Below are 24393 nucleotides of genomic sequence, written 5' to 3'. Positions count from 1 at the left end.
ATTCTGGAAAAAGTCTCAGGAGACCCAGACAATTTGTAACTGTTCTCCATTGAATTATAATCAAGCGAGTAAGGTTTCATTCTTACTAGATAAACTATTATTATTATTAAAGGGTTCGTATAACATATAGGAACACATCAAGCACAAAATAAGATGAGAAAGAATTTCTCTGTTTCTGGTCCACCTCATCCATATTCTTACCACAGTCAAGGACTACTTCCGATTTGCTTAATTGTAGGCAAATAAATTATACGGGACGTCACTCCGTTCAGTTATCAAAGATTTTAATTTAGGCTCACTGGTATCTTACATCGAAAATATATTATTATATGAGATTTGCACGACATTTTACTGAAATTTGGAAGTTTTTGTATCGATTCGTGATGACGAGTACACGAATAAATTAACGGCATCAAAATGAACGATTGGGTTAATGAAAATACTTATACCCAGTTAACTAATTACGATCATACGTTGAATATAGTGAATATAATGGTCTATTGTCCCTGTCCCGCTACCCGGGTCCAGAGCAAACGAGAACAATCTGAAAGTGAAGATCAATTTGATATTTGCTTGAACACAAGTCGGAAACAATAATAAACAATAAGTTTGAGGTATATAAAGAACACCGCGTACCAATGAACCCCGGTCGGTCAAACTGATACGCACGCACACATAGATAGGCACGCATGCATGCATGCATGCATACATATACACATGAATAGAAATGTCTTAATATAAGCTAAATTGTGTGCATTTAAGTGTACATTTATGTTAATTTATGGCAACATACATTTTCCAATGACGTTCAATGCTCTCACTCTGGTAGTGCTAGTAGTGTTTAGCGGCCCAGAAAGTGACATTAAGAAAAAGAAAGAAAAAAAAAAAAAAAAAAAAATGTATATACATATATAACAAACAATCTCTAGAAAAACAAATCAATAAAATAAAAGACATCGAAGAAAGAAAAGTGGAACCTTTTGGATACATAAGCGGGTGTCTGGGACAAATAGGCGGCGGGGTGACGGTGACGGTGACGGTGACGGTAACAGCAAACATTCACAGTAAACATTCACTTGTTGTTAAATTTAAATGTTAAAACTCACTTCACATACTCTAAAAACTAATTCGCATGTTTACGGTATTAATACGTGTGTATTTGTATGTTCATAATCTTATTATTGTTGTTGTGTTATTGTTGTTGCTATTGGTCCAGAGTGCAAAGCACGCAAATTTCAAGACAGTAGTTAACTATTTTACTACTACTCGATGTACGTCTGTGTTATTAACATTTTCTTTACTTTACTTTAATGTGTTTCAATTTTATTTTTTTCTATTTATTAAAACTTATCGCCAATGGTGGTGGTAGTGACTGGCTGGCTGACTGGCTGGCTGACTAGCTGGCTGGATGGCTAGCTGGCTAGTTGATTGCGATGTTGTGTATCGCAGTGAAATAGTTGAAATTATTATTGTTGTTGTTGTTGTTGTTGTTGTTGTTGTTGTTGTTGTTGTTGTTGTCTTTCAGCCTCGACCACCTACTTTCGAGAAAAAATGTGAAATTTAATCTTTTCTTTACCCGTTAAATTTATTACAATTTTAACGCCCACTTGGAAAAATGCCAAAAACGACATTTTTCGGTTTTCGCTATTATGAATGACATGATGACGCGCTGCAGTCAATAAACGGCAATATCTATAGAAGGCCTTATTTACCTCGACTAATAGCTCCATCGGCAATTTTGGAAAAAAAAAAATAAAAAACATAATTTTCGAAAATTCGTAGTTTAGCTTCTCTGAAGAACTCATATCAAATTTTATGATAATTGAAAACAACGCGATTTCACTTCAATAGCTTTGTAGACTTTAAAGGATAAAATACGTAATTTTTCGAAAAAACACAATTTATTTTTTTTCCTTAGCTTTTCTATTAAAAATTCAATTTAAATATGATTTTAATAAATCGCTGGCATATCAATGTTTAAGGTTGTTCATATTTATTAACATTAAAAGTGCGAGTTTTTTTTTTCTTTCTTTTTTTTCTTTTTGTGACGATTAAGCGTTAGAAACTTATATTGTTAAGCCTGAAAGCACGACACAACTGCATGAAATAAAATAATTTAAGAAAACAAATTCTTAATCTATCCATCTAGAGTCTATAGACAATCATTATAAAAAGAGATTTGTTTTTATTTTCAGGCTGCAGCCAAAGCCAGCAAAAAAATATAAAATCCTTCCTGTGTTCTTTCTTAGTAATCTCTTTACAAGTGTTTTTTAAATTTAAATTTTGATTTGTATATTTGCATATGGTTTGAAGTTAATCCAAAAATTGTAACAACATCATCGACAAGGTATACATAGATCTGGTCAGCTTTAAAGCGGTATTCAAAGACAAGGGTATTAATTTACCAATAGTTAGGCCTTGAACAGTTTGCGACTTATGCAGCATGAATAAGATTAACTTTTGCTCGTTTATCGTCAAATTGTACCACAATGAGTCATAAATTATGTCAATGACTTCCTCGTTCTGAAAGGACGAAAAAAAAAATAAATAAATAAAAATATATTTTATCTTATTCAAAATTTTTCATTCTTATATAATGAATGACATTTTCTAACCACACTTTCGTACAAATTTCCTATACCGCAATAGATGTAGAAAAGTACAGCGCAATATATTAAGTAACCCACAGCATTAGGATAAATACCCAAGAATTGGCATACCAAAGTAGTCACTATACCTGTGACAGCGGTACTTATTTGCACCAATATAACCCAGAAGTAAGTGGAACTAGCGGTTTCAATAAATCTAAATATGAAAAGCTTATTGTTGGTCTTATAAAATTTTTACTTTTTCGATTTCTTTTTCATAATATTATTACTTACAAAACGTGTTTCTGATGCCATTTTAGAATGTCTTGTAAAAGCGGCTTTGATTTTAAGCTATTGCGTGGGTATTGTAGCAAAATTTCATCTAAATCCTGAAATTTACAATAAAGTAAATCCTTAAACAAGGATGTATGTGAAAGTAATAGAAAGCAAAAAGAATCCGCTGCAAAGTTGCCATAGGTTCCTATTGTTAACATCGCTGCTTGTACGCAAAAATGAATTCTGAAGCCCCAACCATCCTTAACATCAATACCGGGTATTTGCATTGGACCGACTAATAGCTTTTCATTCTTTACATAATAAAAGATAAACGGCAATATGATCACTGTACTTAGAGCTGTAAGACAGAAGGCGAGCAATGCATAATTAATTCGCTTTATTAACGCTAAAGAACGTTGCAAATATTTTGGATATTTTTGAGTGGTGTGTCGTTCATACTCAAGATATATTTCCTTCAGATCCTCGGCCAACTTGCGCAACGTTTTAGGATTACAAAGAATATTTTGCAATTTAATAAGACCCTGGATGTGTTAAAAGATGATCAAAAAAAAAACCCATATATTAAAACATTAATTGAAAATTCAGGCAAATACCTGACTAGCGGTAGTTGACATCGTAATGATCTTCAACACGATACCCCAATCATGTCGAATACCTTCGTATAAAGTATAGGTAAATAGGGTAAAATATGATGCTATTACTGCAATAACGAACCAAGTCATCAGATTCATTCGAAAATTTTCGCAAAAATATTGACACCACAAAGCTTCATAAGAGTGACAGTAACGTTTAATATTTTCTGATAGCGTTCCGAAAAAAGTTTCATCTTGCACGATTAGAGAACTTGAATCAATTGATTGTTCAAATTGCTTGGTATTATTGGCTTTAACAATTTTTACGCAATTATTTGTATAAGGTGTTATTACGTTTTAATTGACAATTACACAGTGTATCTCTATACAATTATTTCGATTTAATTCTTGTAATTAACAATGGTTTTTAATACCATTGTGAAAAGAATCATTTATTATTTTACCTAGGGATGTTATTTCAAATATATTTGTGGTCTTACTTACAATTTGCAAATGATATATGCATAGCAATGGACATATAGATAGCAACACATTGAAGTCAAAATGAGAAATTACGATTACGAACTATTCGCTTAACACAATTATGCATATAAGGGCTTTTCAAAGCAATGCGTTATATGGGAAGTGGTCGAACAACTGGAAATTGTTTTTAATAATATTTGTTATCGGTCCGAAACACATCGGTGTGCCAAATTTACTCAAAATTACTTCTGAATGTGATCACTGATGTGAAGACAAAACGCAAGATGGACAGATGCATAAACAAGCTTCGATCGATTTAGAAAGTAACGTTGAAATGATTAGTAGGTGGGTCTATACCAAGTCCTTCTGCATATTGTATAAATTCGCAAAAAATTTGATATACCCTTGTATCACAAGTGATGTAGGGTATAAAAATTTTATATTTAGTTAACAAGATTAACCACAGTCGTCAGCCCTTTGTGAGAAATGTGCCTTTAGAAAATTTCTAGGTATTTGTTGTCATGTTTACAGATCGCGTTCCATAAAAACTGTGCCAAACAATATACGAACGTAATTTCTATAAAGGTTTCTATCCAATTTTGATTATTTGTGTATTAAGTTAATTAATAGTTTTGTTCCATAACGGAACTTTCTTGCACTTTTCCAAGAAAAAGAAACTATGGTTAAGACTTCGCAGTACGAAGAAGAAAAATGTACCTTAACTGGCTGTAATAAGTGCTTCAGAAAAATTTACTCATAATGCCCGTAAACTACGGGCGAATCTTAAAACTGGGAAGCCGAACAAGGTCGTCGTTTGCGGCAACAAGCGAGACTTATTTTAATTGTCTAGCGAGTTTGCGCATGAAATTAACAAGTAACGAGAGCAGTTCTAGTAGACGGTCAAGTGATCGGCTCTCTTTACTAAAATTATACAAACAAATTCTCTGTATTTTGTGACAAAAACCAAAATTAAATACGAAATATTTTGTTTTATTTAATAGTCAAAACATGCATCATCATTAGCAATGGTTTTTTGCCTATTATCGGATAGCGTGCAGATGTTCTCTCGGTACAAACTTTGCGGTTTCGAAGCGAAATGATCTCCAACCCATGTTTGGACATTTTCAAATTTTGTGAACCAATTATCTGCTAAATAGGATAGTATCGATCTGGTCAAGTAGTAATTAGAAGGAGACAGGCCGTGAGAATAACCCGCAATCGGGAGACGTTCTCAACCCAACTTGAAAATCATTTCCTGGATTGCTTCTGCCGGAGACAAACAGACATATACGCGCGTTTATCACAAAGCGAACTCACTTTTCCAATTCTTTTGTCCCGTAAATGATCAGTGCTCCTCAACCACGTCACTTAGTTCAATTATATTCCTGTACTATACTTCTGGCATGCAGCTGATTCCGTCGTTTATATCACCGGCCGAATCACTGCGGACGAATAACTCGGAATCCTCAATGATGAAACTCTTACTCTGATTAGCATATCGATGCCAAACACTGCCAAATGCCAAGATGATAATGCGCCCATAAGAATGAGTCAAAAAAGTTTCAGTCTTGTTTTGAGGAGTATCAGAATATTATCAAACGTGGCCAGCCCAATTACCAAACGGTCGAACAACACGTTTACGATATCACGTACTGAGTGAGAACACCTCTGTTTAAAAAAAAAAAATAAAATAAAAATAAGCTTTTTACCTCATTGCCCATAATGTACGGAAGATAAATCCTGAAAATTTCGATGGGCGATGCAGCAATACCTGTACAAAAATAGCAAAAATTAACTACATGTACCTTATTATTTACGATATCGAAAGTTGTCTTCTTTTTTTTTTGGCAATACCTCTATAACGCGCAGAAGCAGCCTTCAAAAACCTCCTAAAGTATATAAATTTTTGGCCAGTTTCAAACTCGGAGTGCACCTAAGCATGTCCGGCTCTCCGCCTGTCTACCAAGATAGTATCTGTGGTAAACATGCTCTCGTTCACAATAATGAAGCTATCACTTACAAGTTTGCGAAAGAGTTTGACCCAATTATCCAAACCGGTCAAAGGACACCCTTATAACGCTCACATGTCCAAGCAACAAAAACTTTAAACGCTTTTGCCTGCCGTGTTTTTTTCCAGTTACTCATAAAGTGCAACACATTCACGTGCACATGCAAATATTTCCACTTCTAATCTGAAAGCGGAAAAAGTCGGACGGGCCCACTCAATGAAAAAATGTAATTCTTTTCCCCTTTTTGTTTTTTAGTCTTTTTCAGGATAACGGTGATGACTATAAAAAATTCGATAACGACCGGCTACAATTTCCTTACTTGTTTATTTTTATATAGAGAATCTTTGGTTAAGCTCACAGCTCGTGAAGGGGTGACCAAAAACTTCCTTGACGCATTCCTGTCCAAAATATTGGGTGGATTGGTTGTTTCCTATACAAAATATGAGACTGCTTTCAGACTATCAGCCTGTGAGGCCTATCGTGATATGTTCAATGGCGATAAAAACACAAAATCCAGTTTGGATTAATAAATGATGAAATAAGATATGGACGATACGTGTACCTCGTCTTGTAATTAAATACTATAGACCGCACATAATGGTACATATCAAACGATGTCAGCCAAAGCCCAATGTGAATTCTTTTTCATTTGTAGTTTTTTTAGTTATTGATCAGTAATAGAATATATTTCGGATGCGACTTGCACGCACTCGCGAATATATGACAATGATAGAGTGGAATCTCTGTAAAGTTAAAGAGAGTTATATGGAAGCACAGCCTTCTACAGAAAATCGATTAGAGACAGATTATCATAAGCCGGCTCCCTCTTTCAATATTCGATACTGGAATTTATGTAGGCAAAGAACGGACCCATTCATGCATATTTGGTTTTTAACTGCTTAGTCTATTTCAAAATTTCCGTTGTGAATTGAACAATAATTTTCGCTTAATTGAAAATGTAAAAAGTTATTAATATTCATTGCTTTAATTGTACACAAACCGTTTTATTCGTCTTACTTCTCTTTTTGTTTTTTTTTTTTTTTTTTTAAGTACAAACAAAATTTAAGCTCCAGGAAACTTAAAATAAATAAGATTAATATATATATATCTATATATATATAATATATATATACAATGAAAAGAAATACAATAACTTCCGTTTTAAAGGAAAATGTCACAGTTTTTAAACTTAAAACTAAAATTAAAAGAAATATAAAAAAAAAATAAAATAAAATAAAAACTATTTACACGTAAATGAATTTTAAATAAAAATTTCTTATGACTTTTATTAAAAAGTGAGATAATGGATGCATAAGTGTGTAGATGCAAGCAAACGCCGTTTTAATCGTTTACAGCCATAGTTTATTAAGGCAGGCATACAGGCATACAGGTACACTTACGTACATATGTACGTAGCTTTAACAAATTATATAAATAAAAATGCAACATTGAATGCTCCGACTCTTTCCTTCGTTCGCCTTTACCGCACTTAGACATCATTCATTAAAAAGTTGACGTCTACACTGAGACATTAAACGTTTATATTTTTTATTCATTGCGACTGTATATGAGAAAGCGAAGAAAAGAAAGAAAAAAAAAACAAACAAACAAAAAAAAAAGGAGAAAAAAAGCTTACACGCAAAAATTTGCACATAAGAAACCGCTTTTTTCTTTTTTTGTGTGTATATACTTAAGGAACTCTTACTGTGAGGATTTACTATGACGACCATGTTGAGGTGAATATGAAAATAACGCTTTTCCTTATATGAAAGCATAGCCAATGCTGATGGTGCACCAAATAGAGCCGTTGCTAACACCGAAGCCGGCGGTGATACTGATGGCGGTGCGGCTGGTGCTGGTTCGTGGTGGTTGGTGTTAAAACATAAACACCACCTGCTATCTTTCAGACTTAGGAGAGTGTAGGAATCAGTGGCTACATTTACTGCCCACGTAATGTTGGCATTTAATGAATTTGATATGACATTGAAAATTTATTACATCAATATTTTATATAACTTTCAAAATAGTTAACAAAAAACAAAAAAGTAGAGGACAACAAATGATAATAAAATCACTTTCCTTGGTATTCTGAAGCAATAATTATGTTTGAAACTGTATATACATATATATATACTTTAATTATAGAGGTGCAGGGAATTCTCACCAACAATACTGGGAACCTTTTTGATAGTCTGTGATTTGATGAATCTCAAATCTCTTCTTCACATGGGCATCGTTATTATTCAGTGAAGGCAACGGCCTTTATGGCCTTAGTTAAGTAAGTGATAAGTAAAGAAGCACTAAGGAAATTCTAAAGCCCATTGCATCTAGGTCTAGATACACATTGCTAATAATTTCATTATTTCTATGCTTTCTATTGACTTAACATTATGCGGTTATGGTACAAGTTACTCTTTTCATATTAGTTCGTGAAAAGAAGATAAACAACAATAAGCCCATCTTTTTTTTTTGGTAGACAAGATTAAACGGTACTTAATTCCTTTTGTGAAAGAAACGCTAATGCTTTCTTTTTGAGACATAAAACAGCTCATTAATAGTGCTATCAATTCGCAGAAAAATTGAGAAGAAGTTGCTGCATTATATCTGCTTGGAAGATTCGACACACGCTCTTTTTCGATAGCCACCATCTTTGCAACGTGTACAGATGACATCGTCTAAATGATTAGTTAAAATATAAAGTAAAAAAAATACACGCAACATACAGATGATAGGTCCCATACACGTGATGCAATGACCGTATATCGTATTTGGTACATCGACGTATCAGAGTATTTTTAGGACGATTTCCTAGTTGTTATAGGAAAAGCAAAAAGAAAATTTCCAATTTTCAAAATATCTGGACAAAAACCAGTACATAGCCCACACTAAATAAATGCAAAACATATCGCTGGAATGCACTCATATATATGTTTCAAGCCCCATTCCAAAGGAAATTGATAAAGAGATAAACATTGATATGACAATAAAATCAAAATCTTTAATACATTGTAGTAATAGTCAGTTCAAAATAGTAGTTTGGCTTAAAAATTTATTTCATTAACCTTGGAGCAAGTAGACCTATTTTTTTGACCCTACACCATATAATGGCTTTCATGCAAAGTAAGCCGCTTTAAACGACATCAAAGTTCAATTTTCAGCAATTTCTGACAAAAGTAGATAAAAAATAATACAATCACTGACAAGCAAATTAATTTTGCTAAATTTGGACCACGTGAGTTCACGGTCTGGGCCCGTTTCCATAGAAGGGCTCGCATGAAAGGTCCGCTTTCACTTAAGTAAAGGCAACAATTTCTGTTAATTTATCGCAAAAGTAAACGAAAAATTATGTTAGGCGATGTGAGGAAAAGCGTGTAAACGTCCATACTACTACCAGACCAAAAAGGTTTTTTCTTACTTTTCCAAACAAAAAATGTTGACGTATTAACGAAGAACAAGCAGACATGCTTTCCTTTATTCACAATGACCAAGAATATGTATACTTCATGGGTATTTCAATACGTGGCACATATTTGATAAAAGGATTTGGCCCATATCGCCTTCTCATGTGATGGATATAAAACTTTAAAACCAAATCGAAAATTATCGCAAAACGCGTTGTAAGTCCTTTGCTAATTACTAACCGATTTAGCTAACGGAGAGGCCGAGTTTAACCTTTAAGCGGATCGCAGTGTTATTCACTCTGAAGGCCAGCAATGCAGCTATGTAGGCTACTTTATGGAGCTTCCGATGCGTATTTTGATACCTCACGGACCTTTACGAATAACTTGCAAAAGTAAAGAAATTTTTTTTTTATTTAAAAATTCACTCATTAATTGCTATAATCTTTTTTTATATATTTATAAATAAATATTATAAAAAAAAAAAACCGCAATGCAACTTTAGGAAAAATTTAGGTCAACATTTAATGTTTCAATTGCATGCATCAGTAAGTGAATATTATGTGAATTTTGTAATAAGTACAGGGGCTTTATATAAGGTAAACATATTGTGGAAAAACTCCCATTGAACAGCCTATGGTAGATGGGCATTAATAGAAAAATTCTCGGCATGCATTCAATGGCTAGGGAAACGCATGCAGGCCGATAGACACATGAACAGAAAGAGAAATACGCATATATATGTAAATAGAAAGGGATAGACAACGAGGAGATAGTGAGAGTAAGAATTAGATGGAAAGAAACGGAAGTATCTGTCGTCCCATGACTTGTTGTCCTATATTCGAGAATAATTATTCAAATCAAACTCTCACTAGCTGTCGGTTTATATCCATACGAGTTGAAATAATTGATTTTCATTTTTTTTTTTTAAGTTTACTGACCCAAATTTTTTATGTTATAAATTGTAAACATTTTTGTTAATTTTTTTTTTTTTTTTTTAAACTTTTTTATTGAGAGTGGTTGGCTAAGGGGGCCGCAAACGGCACTCGTTCACATGCACTTACGCAGAATATGATAAATAAATATTGAAAGAGAAAAATATGGCCGGTAGACGTTATCTTTACGCACCTGCATAATGCGTGCAAAATATATATATATATATATATATATATATATATATATATATATATATTTGTATATGTATGTAGTCATATCTCGCTACCTGCAGCATTTACCGTAAAAATTTTTACAAAACAACATCAATAACGAACCACAACAGGTAGACCACACCATACCATAACACACCTTTTTTTCGATGTGATTTTATTTCATTTATTTATGAGTGTATTAGTACGGTGTGTGCACATTTCAAGAAGAAAACAAATTTGATGTTACTTGACTACAATGTATTTCATTTTTCTTCTTTTCCCTGTTTTGCACACACACAGACGCGCAACCAGTTTCGGTGATATGAATTCATTCAATACATGGAAGTAATTATAAATGTATGCAAATAATATATCAAATAAGCGAGAAAAACTTGTAAATATCTATCTCATCTTTTATTAATCGTGTGAAAATGTTTTTTTTTTCCTTTTGTGTAAGAAAAGAAAGATAAATTCTAAAGCTATTTGAGATTTTCGATTATCTTTATGGCATTAAAAATTTACTTAATGTTTACTTGAAAGCCCAGTTTACTTATTTAATAGAAAATAAAATGCGTTAGTGAAACTTTCGTTAAGATAAGTTACTCCAAAAGAACCCAAAGAAAGGATTTACTCACTTTTCGTTTCTTTTACAAGTAAATATCATGTCTTTCCCCTCCAGAACCATATATATTCACTTTATGTCCGGGTCTCTGCAAATGCCAAAAGCTAAGCGGATGTAATTAAAGCTTCGATTTGCTCAATATAAATATTGCTTGAACGAATGAAGTGGGAGGGATCATCCAGACGAAAATACTTAAGAAATGTTTATATTAATTATTTGCGGTATTATCTCGGTATACGGGACGTGCATACATTCTTTATTATCAGTTTTGCAACCACTAGCGCATTAGGATTCAATTTTTCTTATACTCCCAGTATTTCGCATTAAACAACTTTTCCCTCGACTCTGTCATTTATCGTTAGTAACGATATGCCGCAGTACTGCTAGAGCACTTTCTAGTGCACAGTTAATATGTATATCTTAATTTAGAGATAAAAATTAAGATGCTTATCACAGCATACATCCATGCAAAGCCAGGAGTTCTAAAATCACATCAAGTTGTTCAATTTCACAGCACATTAAAACAAGTAAAAACACTAGAGCGGGCCACAGCCCATCCATAAATATCCTGCTCCACTTATGGTAATTTGTATTTGTATTCAAAATAAAGCGTGATATGGTGGAGAGGTGGTCGAAATACTGGTCCGATCCGAATCATTTCTAATAGGATTCGTCTCTGGGCCAAAGCCCTTCATCGTGTCGAATTTCATCAAAATATTTCAAAAATTACGACTTGTAAGTTGAACATAGAAGTAAACAAGACGGGCAGATGGACAGACAAGCTCAGAATAAATTTCAGAAACGATTAGTATAATAAAAGATAGTTCCTCTGGGTGCTGCATACGTCCACACACAAACATATATACGATCGTTCCACTAACGGTGTAGGACGTAAAAATAAATTTTTTTTTTTTTTTATATCAGTGAAGGTGTGAAAATCTTTGACTAAAGGAAATAAATGAATTTTGCCAGGCATTTGCCTTTTTCGTAGGAGTCGCTTTGTTTCATAGTTTGCCGTTGAAACGAGGAAAGACGTAATAATATTGAATAACTATTGATTACTGATAGTAAAAAATGTTAGAACGAATTGTCGACTAAAAATTTACCCACATTGACTAACTTAACAATCCGAGCTTCAACTACCACTTTAGTAAGCAAGCAGTTACTTGATTCGTTCACTACGGCATTTTACACTGATAAGCACTGTTAGCACTGCTTTTTTACCGGTCAGGACAGGTCACCGGCACTACATGTATAGGCCTATAATGGGAAACCAGTAAATCTGCCGTCTAACAAAGTGAATTAAATAAAGCGGTGTCCGATGAAAATGCGTTAGAAATTAAAAACTTCTGCAAGACCAAATAGAAAGCGAAACAACTTATCTTTGAAATATATAGTAATGCAACCGCATCAATAAAGACAAGTAAAACGTATTTAGCTCGTGGTAATAATTTTATTTAAGTCATCATGTCTACATATATGTGTACATGGGGAGTTGATGATCTAATTTATAGTTAGTCCGCTGTAAAAGGTAAGATATGCAATTCACTGCTGCTTTTGACCGAACCTGGGATAGGAACGCACTGTAGTGAACTCATTCATAAAAAGAAAGAAAAAAATAAATAAAAAAATAAAAAAAAAAACCGTAAAACAAACTAAACATCATCTGAAATTTGATACTTCCTTTCGACATAATGGAAAAGTGTTTAGAAAATTTTACAGCAACATAGCACCTTAAATGGAAATAACAATAAAAATATAAAAACATTTTACACATGCGCAGTTTGTGAAATGTCACTATGTGACATATAATATGCAAAAAAAAAAAAAAAAAAACTTTTCCAACTCGGAACACTTGTAAAATGAGCACAAACAACTGCACTACAATAATATTCAAATAAATGGATCAGTGAATAAGTTTGCATACATATGTTGAAAAATTGTTTTAAATGATTTCTATTTGTTGTTGGTATCTCGTTCTCTATACGTTGTTTTTCTTTTCTTTTTTTTTTTTTGCTTTGTGAAAGCATTTTAACGCCAACTTCGATGGCTGGGCACTGAGAGAGAATTCTAGGATTAAGTTACATGGAAATGTCTTTCTTGTTTTCTTTTTTTTTGGGTAATTTTCGTTGACGAGGTGGAAAAGCCGTTCAAAATATAATAACGCAGCAGCACTTGTCTTTCAAGTGCATTTATTGAAAACATTTGTGTGTCTATGCCTGTATATATGTTCAGATGAGGTGCTCTACATATTCAATATTAATAATAAAATTTACTTGCAGAGCACAGAAAAGCAAAGCAAAGCAAAGCAAAGCTTAGACTTTACTAGACGCGTACAAGCTCGAATGAACATCTCACCGATGCTCTATTAAATTCATTATTCAACATTCAAATAACTGTTGTAAAGTTGTAGAATTTTTTTTTAAAAATATAGAATTATGTTCGTTGCACCAACAGCTAGAATAACCAAGAACCCATTATTTATATAACTGGTTATGCATGTTCTTTGATTTTTAAGACAATTAATTGCTTATGAAAGAATGCATTAAGAATAAATCAAGCACGCAAAGCATTATAAAACATCAGATCATAAACACCTGAAAGTATTGCTAAACAATTTACTTTTATACAAATATGCATATAATATAATATAATATAATAAGCTTTGAAAGTCATGTCGCAAAAGCAGAGATAACAAGCTTATGGGTCGATCTAAGAAGTGAAGAAGAGCAGATTTATTATATAACACAGCACTCAATAAGGTCGTAGGATGACATACGAATCAAAATGATTTTTGTATAATGCAAGCTTTCAAACGAAAGTGTCCCAAAATTTCTTAACATTTCGTACAACACACCAACGCAAATTGTTGTTTTTTAAACGTGCTGCTCGCCTTTAGAACAACTTACCCGCAGTGATGATACCTGCTGTACCTGACATATCCATTTTCAAGTCCAATGTGCACGAACACTACTCCTTTCCTTCACCTCATCTTTTTTTTTTTTAATCCTTCCCCACCGCCACCGTCCATGTACGTGTGGAAAAAATATCCCAAATGGCTGGTTGTACAAAAAAAAAAAAAAAAAAAATCAAACTTTTCCGATTTCTCACGCACTCATCAAACTGATGGCGATAGCTTTATGATTGTCTTCCTACGAACTATGGGATGACGTGTTGAGTATGACATTATAAAACAACCAAAGGTAGATTTATTATTGTTACCTTTAAATAAATGTCAGTTAACCCATGAAAACCTTTACCGCGAGTTGTGCAGACGGATATTGAACCGTAGTCTATGTTTGAACTCTAGGTATCGTTCCCCCATACCAAATCTATAGTAAGGAAACAGGTTGTTATTGTTCACAAAAAAAAAAAAAAAAAAAATTCATTAAAACCAATGTTTTTAAATCATATTTTTCTAGAAGAAAATGAAATTTTTAGACCTAGAATTCAAGATAAAACTTTATGCAAACTTAGCAGTATTGTTTGGCCAAATCTTTTCAGGTATCAAAATGTAAGCTTTTAATTTTTGCAACAAGTAATGAGATTAGCTAATTATTTAGTATTAGAAAGAAAATGTCGGTATATAAATAATAAAACTTTATGGCTTCAAGTTAACATAGGCTTCAATATAATAAAAAATGATCCTCACGATGCACTGTAAAAACGGACAAGAAATGAGTCCAAATTTGAACCGCTTTCATTGTGAATGGAAGTTAATCTCCTTTTGTACCACTTCTTACAGGAAAATTTATCAGCAACGAGAACAAATAATAATAACAATAATAATAAGGAAGCTCTTCCTTACTTTTATTCGTTCTAGAATATATTATTAACAAGACGATCATTAAATACAGTTAATATTGATTGATTGAAAAAATTTTATAATGCCGATAGTAAATAGGAAACAGTAGTGATACAAAAGAACGAGCGATGGAGAAGGGAAAGGAATTTATAGAGAATAGAAAAAAAAAAAAAAACTCGTGCAAATTTAGAACAAGATAAAGAAAAGCTTGCACTATTAATGAAATAATTGGATTAAGTAAAGTGAAAACACTGTAGTTGTCGTTGCATACCACTAAATCCACCACCATCTCGCTTAATACACGTGTTCATATAACGGTTTATTAAATTAAGGCGATATATGGGGAGTGCTCGCAAACCTGATCAGATTCGAGTCGTTTTCAGTAGCGTACGTTTGTACACGTCGGGTATGATCAAAATTGGCGATCCGAAGGCTAAACACAAGAATTGAATGGAAAAATGGACAGACAAGCTTACATCGATTCAAAATAATAAAAGGCGGGTCTACCTCAAGTCCTACTGGACGTTGCATACAACTGCACAAGCTTAATATAGCTCTATATATGCAGTGGTGTAGGGCATAAAATAAACACAACAATTAACATTTATCTTAGTACCTTATCAATAAAAAAGAATTTTCTTTATACACCTTTTACTCAGATTTGTTTTGAAATGAAAGAAAATAAATGTTTTGCGAAATTTAAATCAAGTTAGAAATGATAATTGGGCATGAATTCTAGATCGTTTTTGTCCACTTCGAGTATACGAAAGACCGTTTGCTTTCGTTTGTATCATCCTACGTTACATGAACGTCTGCAAACGTCTGAGGATAAGAGTTCACGGTTGCCTGTTCGTTGGAATTCTTTGATCTTTGACTTATAACCTTGAACAATCGTCAAAATTATGCGAAGAGTTGTTGGCTGTTCGACTAAATGTTTTAACACTTGTTTAGTTTTTCATTTGATCATAATGAAAATAATTGCGATCATCGCAGTGAGCCGCACTGGGAAAGCAAGTTTTCTCGAATTCTACAATTATCTATTATGTAGCTTAAAAAACTTCAAGAGCTTCACTTTCGAAAAAGCATATCGCATCAGACAAGTAATGATGAACTTTGAGGTAGTGGGTTATTTCTATCTCGAAAGAAGTATATGAAAAATATATTTGCTTAGTCGCATTTAGTAACTTCCCTTTTTTATGCCACATCCTTATTGGCTTCTCAATTGCAACTACTAGCAACAATAATGATTATGTGTGCACTTTAACGTCAGCAGCTAAAAATTTCGGTTTGCTGCCTCCGTCGCTCCTTAATTTCCTCTTCGCAGTTTCACACTCTTCAAAACTTCAAAATGCTCTTATCATCTTCCGAAAAGAAAAAAAATCTTCACCGGCCGTACGTATAAAAATAATTAGCACATAAGCCTTTTAAAAAGAGAGCAAGCCCATTGAAAAAGCTTTTAGAATGCGGTCCATGCTATGTGTAAATTCTCAGCATGTATTTCGTAAAGGCTTCTAAAAGTCCTAAAAAAAAAAAATCCTGCTGACGTATGCAGAAAGAAGTCCGTTTTCTGTTCGTGTGTGCGTGTGTGTATGTTGCACATACGCAATAAAGGAGTTTCCAATCAGTCACTCTAATATGAAAGATTTAGGTCGAAAAAGAGCGAATAAGCAGACAATTCATAGGTTCACTCTTTCCCATACGTCTGATAAAAACATAAATAATATGCATTGATCGGGTACCAGTTTGAAGGAGAAAATAAACTTTTCTTGATCGTCAGAGAATTTTCGTCATTTTATGCGAGGCAAAATAGATCATATTCAGATCAGCATTTATTTCAATTTTTTACCCAACCAAAGTACACTTTATCTGACTGACTGAGTGATTTGATTTCAGAAAGTGTTCTAAGTCTGTAATAAAAATTCTGCTTTGTGGCTGCGTTCTTTTCTGCTGCAAACAAATGCGGGTTACGAATCGCATGCGAAGATACACTGCAATGCACTATGATATTAAGCAAGAGAATCCTTATGATAATATTCAATTTCTTTAATTAAGCTTATCATAGAATCTTTTGTTAGATTAACTCAGCTTAGTTTTTTTTTTGAAGTTGTTTTTTTTCATTTATACATTCGTCTCACCATTCACTTCGTTATCCAATAATGTCATTAACCGCTACTCAATAATTTGAAAATTTACCTGCAAAAAAATAAACAAATGAAAAGCAAACATTAAATACATTTGTTTTAAGTAGAAGCACAAAAAAAAAATAAAATAAAATAAAATAAAAAATAAAGTGGGTAGTGTTTTCTTCACATAAAATCAATACTTAGTACATAATATGTATGTTAGTAGAGCGAATAGTATGCAATGTGGTATATAGAGAAGAAAAAAAAAAATGTACAATAAAGCGCGGTAAACCGCATTGATTGACAGACAACGTTTACAAATTGTAACAAAAGTTTAAAGTACATTCGAAATGTGTAAATTGGTCTTTTACGTATTATTTTGTAGACAATATTTTAAAAGTAAATGATACATTACTGCGGGAAAATCAACTGCGTGTCTCTCTCTGTGTGTGTTTGTGTGTGCGTTTGTGTGTGTGTGTGTGTGCAGCATTCGTGGAAGCCAAAGCGTTCATAAACAAACTGCACAGTTAAAGTCATTGAAGAGCTATTGAGGAAAAGTTTTGTTTATATATGTTTAGAGAAAGTAAGTTTTAGGGTAAGGTTTATACACCGTAACAGTGCATGGTTATGATTATTTAATAATATCATCATACAATCAAACGTTAAATAGATGTAAAACGAAATAATTTACATATAAATGTATGTATGTATGTACGTATATATCTATGGTTGCACTTTTTTTCATGGACATAGTGCTAGCACACTATTGCCAAGTGGCTCTACGAAGCTGGAGTACACCATCTCGAAACCGCCTTGGCATTACCTTGAGCTAAGCTTTTATAGGTCGTTAATCCTCACTAAATAATGTGTCATATCCTGTGCTCTAATCTATTCCGAGATATGTCGCTAAAGAAAAAAAAATTGATGCATTTCGCCCAACCTTATTTATCCCTCAACACAATTGCTGGTAACTTACATGGTCCAGAGCCCTGGTAAGCATATATCCCAAGGACGCCCAAGCCAAAAACAGTGTGTATATATTTATATACATATATGTAAGTATGTATGTATATTTTCTTTATCAGTATGTAATGGCGGCACACTGCCAACTAGTGGTGTTCGCAGGAATCAAACCCATCCCGGAACAGATTTTGCATTACCTCGAAATGAACCCTTATCGATTCTTCATTCTCGCTATATCATCCTACCTCTCCTTGCTTCGCCAGACATCAAGGGTTCGAATGTCGACTCCATGTGGCTTTGTATCTAAGCATGTCTTGCAAAATCTATGTATGTATATACATTTATCCATATGTATGAATCCATGTACGTGTACGTATATATATATATGTATGTATGTATGTATGTATGTACGTATATGTATGTGAAGATGCATTAGTGTATGTTACTTACGTTAGTGAAACGAATTCATATATAAGCAGTGTGTAGATGTAAGTATTTATTTATTTTTTAATTTAACATATTTCGAGTTTTGCTTAAAAAAGCTTTTCATCATATTGCGGAGTTTTTGCCAAAATGCGGGAAAAATGCCAAACTTAAAACATGCAAACCGAATATGTTAGCGTTACTTGCATTATGATTTTCGGAAATTTTCACATGCAAGCATAAATTTGCATATGTATGTATACATTAAGGCATGATGAGCTGAAGCTCTTAAAAGATTTGACAGTTTTTTAATCTATTTAGATTATAAGGCAACATCGTGTTTTTTTTTTTTTTTTTACTTTTGCTGTTAATTGGTAGCCGTGGATAGTTTTTTACATTCGGCTGATAGTTGTTGTGCACGAGCACAGCGATTTTTCACTTAATGTCAGAGTATCTTTAAGTTGGCTTATGGTTTTGAATGGTTTTGAATCAATAACAAGTTCTTGTTGTTCGTTGCTTTTTGTTTATGGTTTTGTTTTTATTTTCAAAACTGGATCATTTAAATTTTTATTGTGCTTCATTAAAATTCTGACACAATTCTGTTCTTGGAAAAAAAAAAAAATTTGCTGAGCATACATAGCTCCTCCTCTTTTACGATTATTATTGTTTAGAATAAATTATTATTATTATTATTATTATTATTATTATTATTAATTTCGCCACAGAAATAAATTCTAAGACTAAACTCTTAAAAGCACTAGCATCTAAGGCTATCGGCTTTTATTATAAACTCTACCGCACTTGAGAATAAATATTAGGTACTTGCGTTAATCTCGATAAACGACTTCTACAGATGAAAATTATAAAAAAAAAAAAAAAATTGAAAATACCAGAGTACATAAATTCAATAATTTAGACCTTTCTCTACATAAAACCAGTTTTTAGTGCAATATTATTGAGATATTCAATGAATGGAAACGCTAATCATGGAAGGCTTAAAAGTGCATTTTCGGCCTTCGTTACTTTTGATATTCTATTTGAAGAAACCTGCAGTCGAAGCCTATCGAACTCTTTTAGAAGCTTGTGGCGATGCTGCTCCATCACATCCCAATTATTATTTTTTGTTTGAACGGGTTAAATGTAGTGATTTCGATCACAATTATGAAGGACGGCTTAGAGAACCAAAGAAGTTCGAAGACAGTTAATTGCGGGACTTATTGGACGAAAACCCAATTCAAACTGCCAAAAAAACTTTCGGAGAGCTTAGCAGTCAATAAATTACCAGTTTCTAAACGAAGGAAGAATCCAATTAACTGAAAATGCTGAAATTCGAAACGTTGCTTAGCAGGCAAAGAAAGAAGATTCTTCTGCGGCGTATTGTGACTGGAAGCCATCCACATCGACATCAAAGCAGAATATTCATGGCCATAAAGTTTTGGGCTCAGTAAGGCGTAGCGTATTACGAGTTGCTAGAACCGAATGAAACTGTTACTGCAGATGTCTACCAAGGTCATTTCACCAAACTGAACGATCGATTGTTAGAAAAAAGACCAGCAATTACGGTTACTAAGGATACACTGTTGCAGGTCGGATGAGAAGTTCTGCCACATGCAGCGTATTCACCAGACATGGCGCCTTCTGATTACCATTTGTTAAGATCAGCGCAACGTGGCTTGGCTGGCACGCGGTTCGATTAAGTTAAAGAAGTACGAAAATGTATCGGTGATGGGATCGCTGCCAAAACAATATCGTTCTTCCAACACGGTATCGCCATGTTGCCGAAAATTTGTAGAAAAAATCGATTAATAATAACAGCTCTCAAGTCAACTCTTCTTGGGGACAAATGTCTTGTTTCGAATTAGCTTTGACATCAGAATTAATGGCCGACCTTATTATTTGGAATAAGCAAGTAACAAAGTCATTAACGAAAAAAAAATTTTTTTTTTTTTTTTTACCACGAAATTAATTTTGTTTTCTAATAAAAATTATCTCATGACTTTCTTTTCTCAAAATACATGGCGAGTATTATGCCAAAGGTCGCTTTTTTAAGTAATGGTCGACAATTTTTTAACTGATTGGATATTGTCAAATAATATTGATACACGTAAGACTAGGAAATTACTAATGATTGTATTTACGAGACCCAAGAATTGGGTCACTGATTTCCCATTACACCGGTATGAGGCCTTATAGATCGTTGATCATCTCGCCATGTATTCCTACATTCTCCAATTTTATAACTAAGATTAGAATTCACAATTTCGCCTTCGTTTATAACATTAACCCATGAGGTGCTCGCTGAAAAGGCAGTGCACTTTCTTCCCACTTCCCTGTCTTTCAACATCACTTCGATTGCTCTATTCGGATTTCTCTCTTCACTTTCGTGATATGCAAGCTGCAATATTACCTCTTGAGAATACCTTTTTTATCTTTAAATCTGTGTGTTATATGTTCTTATATTTATGTGTACATACATGTATGTTAAATATAGATGTACGTACGAGTTGTACACTTTATTGATTGATTAGAAATAAAATTTACTTAAATTATTCATTTGATTATAATAATTACTATTATTGCACAACTTGCATAAGATTGCATGTATATATGTAATATCACTTAGGAAATGTTTTCTGTTCGTGTAATTAACGGTGACAGTCAGAAAGAAGAGGCAGAAAGGAAAAGAAATGGAAGCGGGAAACGCAGCCTAATGGGTGCCCAATCGGTAAGTTTTACGGCTTTTCCGACTGAGCACTCACTATAGCTACGAACCGAAGTAAATTGTACCGCACTTCAGATTTGAATCACTGAGCACCGATAATGAGTTCACAAGTTACAGTTGTCTTAGTAGCATCACTTTTGTAATTCTCAAGACAATGGATAAAAGGAAATTTCGTGTGTTGATTAAAAATTGCCTTTTAATGAGAAAAAAACCGCTCAAAATCAGCAATGGGTTTGAAAGGTGTTATCATCGCGACTCTTGTCTGTCGAAATAAAAAATTTACGGTTTTATGTCGTATGAACATAGATGACCTTAAATTTATTGATTGCTCAAAATCGGTAGTTGTTCCAAAAAACATAACCAAAAGTGCACAGAATCGTTATGAAAGATCGGAAAGTGAAGTTGCGTTAGATACCTTATCCCCTTAAGATGTCCAAAGAAAGTGTATTTTCGATCTTCCATAAACGCTTCTTCACAAGCCCTCTGTCGAAGTGAGTGTCGCTTTTGCTGATACTGGATGAAAAACAGCGACTGGTCGACGATTCAAAGCATTATGTGGAACTGTTTAAGCGAGATAGAAAAGGATTTCTTGTGGCCATATGTGGCAATGGATGAAACACGAATCCACTTTTACTCGCCTGAATCAAAAATATCGTTAGCTGATTTTGACAGTAGCCGATAAAAGTCGCCCAAAGCGAACAAAACCTCAAAAGTCACCAAGCAATGTTACGGCATCCATACTTCGGGACGCGCATCGTATTTTGTTCATTGGCTATCTTGAAGAGGACCAATTACGAATGTGACGTGGCAGCTTATTGGGGCGATTGAGCGTAGAAATCAAGAAAAAAACAGTCTCACATGCAAGAGAAGAAAGTGTTGTTTCACCAGAACAATGTCTTGTGGCACCAATCGATGAAAATTATGGTTAAATTGAATCAATTACGCGTCGAATTGCTTCCATACTTAAAGCATTTTCCACGTTTGGTCGCCTGCGACTGCTGGCTTTTCTCCCTTGTCTCTTTTACTACCCATCCACTGCAGGATATAGATGATCACTTTTTTACATAATATAATTGCCCAAGCTATACTATTAAATAACTAAGGCTTCAAAGGCTTGTCGGCTCTGTGCTGTGCGTATAACTTCATCGATAGTTCTCACTGTTGTCCAATTTCCACATTTGTTTTCTACCAAAGCCTGTACGCCCTTTGATACGGCCTTCCACTATTGAATGGAGGAGTTCACGTCTTTCTCTACATGCCATGCGTCCAAAATACGCACTTTTTCTTTTTTTAATGCATTTTAATTCCTCACGCTTAGAATTTATTTGTCTCAGGACTTCAACATTGGACATGCGATCAGGCCATAACATTTTTATAATTCTCCGATAGATAACACCGTATCTAAAAGGCATGCGATCTGGTCAATGTACTGATTTTTAATGTCCATGATTCTACACCATACAAAAGCACCGTTCATACGAAGCATTTCATGAAACGAAGAGGAAGGAATAATTTCGTGTACACCACTCTAGCCGTGTCTATTCTTGTTTTTATTGCTACGTCGCTGCCCCAAGTCTTCGTGTAATATGGCTACACCTTATGCAGACTTGGAAGCCCTCTCTATATTTTGGTTATTAATTGATATAGTGCCATTTACACATGGAGTTTTCGTTCGACGGACAATCATAAATTTAATTTGAAGATCGTTTTTGCAGATACTGCATATTACCTGTTAGGATAGCTGCATCGTCCGCATATCGGATGGTATTGATGGATTGCACATTGATCTCACTGCCTGGTTCGATTGTTTGAATAGCTTCTTGAAAGATTACCTCAAAGTAGCAATTAAAAGATGAGGCGACAAAGTGCATACTTCGCGAATCCCTCTGTTTATAGCAATATAGTTTGCCCTACTATCGTTACCAAAGACCTCTACTGTTCGTCTCCAATTCAAACTTTTGATGCAGCGTATATATTTTCTGTCAGTACTAAGAACTTTCAGGATATCCATTAATTTATCATGCTGTACTTTGTCAAACGCTTTTTCATAATTTATGAAACAAAGAAAAACATCTTTATATACATCCCTAAAGTTCTGTACTAGAATCGAAATGCAGAATAAAGCTTCTCTGGTGCCCATGACTTTCCGGAAACCAAACTGAACACAGCCAAGTGACGATTCACATTTACTATAGAGCGTTTGCTGAATTATTCTTGGGAATATTTTCAGAACATGATTCATTAGGGAAATCATTCTATAACTCTGACATCGTCTGACATTGTTATTCCTTGGAATTGTGACGAATGACGATTTTAATCAGTCGTCAGGATAAACGCTTGTGTCGTAGATCTCATTAAATAGTTTATGCAGGATATCTAGATCATCATCGTTTATCTGTTTTATAATCTCTACCATTGTTAGCCTTGGTCTTGTTTTTTTTGGCATTTTTTATAGCTTTCTTATCGCATCTTTCGTAATGAATCGCCGTGAAAACTGTTGATCATCATTTGACTAGTCCACAGATCTAGTATCATCAGCAAATAATTGACGAATACAATCTTCCCATATGTTTCTTTTTTCTTCTATGTCGGTAACTATTTCATTACGGTTTTTCATCAGAGCTGCTGCTTTTTGTTTGCAGGCCACAAATTTCGTTCAATTTCTATTTTCCAGCATTGGTTTTCTATCCATACACGCTTTGCTTCTCGTATCTTTCTTTGTTTCATCCGTTGTATTCATTTTCGTAACAATGCGGTATTTTCTTCTTTCTTTCATAAGTTCCAGTATTCACTCAGTTATCCATTGATTCTTCAGCTTATTTTAAAACCAAGTTTGCTGGCTTTTCGCAGTCATCAAAAAGTTATTTCAGAGGAAGAAATCTGTCTCAAATGAAGAAGTGATTGGCGAAACTGAGCCCTATTTTGAGAGCGAACACAAATCGCTCTATAAAAATGCCATTGGAAAATTAGACGAACATTGGAATGACCGGAGATTTATTGAGTTATGCATGTTGTATATATAGAGAGATAATATATATATATATTGCATGTATTATGTTTACGTACAAAAACATACAAACGTATATTTTTTGCAAGACGAAAGACCACATTTCTGAAGTAAACGTATGATCCCGCCATATTTCGCTAGAAAATGTGGACATCAAATGTGAGATATATATTTATAGGGATCAATTTTAAATGAACGTACAGGAAATTTTAGCAAACAGTTTCGATTAGAAA

The 24393-nt window shown here is 33.8% G+C and overlaps 2 protein-coding genes across 2 annotated transcripts in view; both read right to left on the bottom strand.

Annotated features, from left to right (window-relative positions):
• Positions 1–24393, bottom strand: part of LOC119632301 (1-phosphatidylinositol 3-phosphate 5-kinase-like) — a 288939-nt gene that overhangs the window by 231900 nt on the left and 32646 nt on the right. The gene's annotated exons all lie outside the window — the stretch shown is intronic.
• LOC119632297 (odorant receptor 67d-like) lies at positions 2207–3499 on the bottom strand. Its single transcript, XM_038025135.1, has 4 exons — positions 3479–3499; positions 2883–3406; positions 2616–2805; positions 2207–2523 (listed from the first exon to the last, which is right to left on the bottom strand). The coding sequence occupies exons 1-4, from the start codon at positions 3497–3499 to the stop codon at positions 2314–2316; spliced, it is 945 nt and encodes a 314-aa protein (XP_037881063.1). The 3' UTR covers positions 2207–2313.

This window comes from Glossina fuscipes, unplaced genomic scaffold, assembly GCF_014805625.2.
Source record: "Glossina fuscipes isolate IAEA_lab_2018 unplaced genomic scaffold, Yale_Gfus_2 1, whole genome shotgun sequence".
NCBI classification, from domain to species: Eukaryota; Metazoa; Arthropoda; class Insecta; order Diptera; family Glossinidae; genus Glossina; species Glossina fuscipes.
Note: the sequence above shows the minus strand (reverse complement) of the source record. Positions and strands in the feature narration are given on the sequence as shown.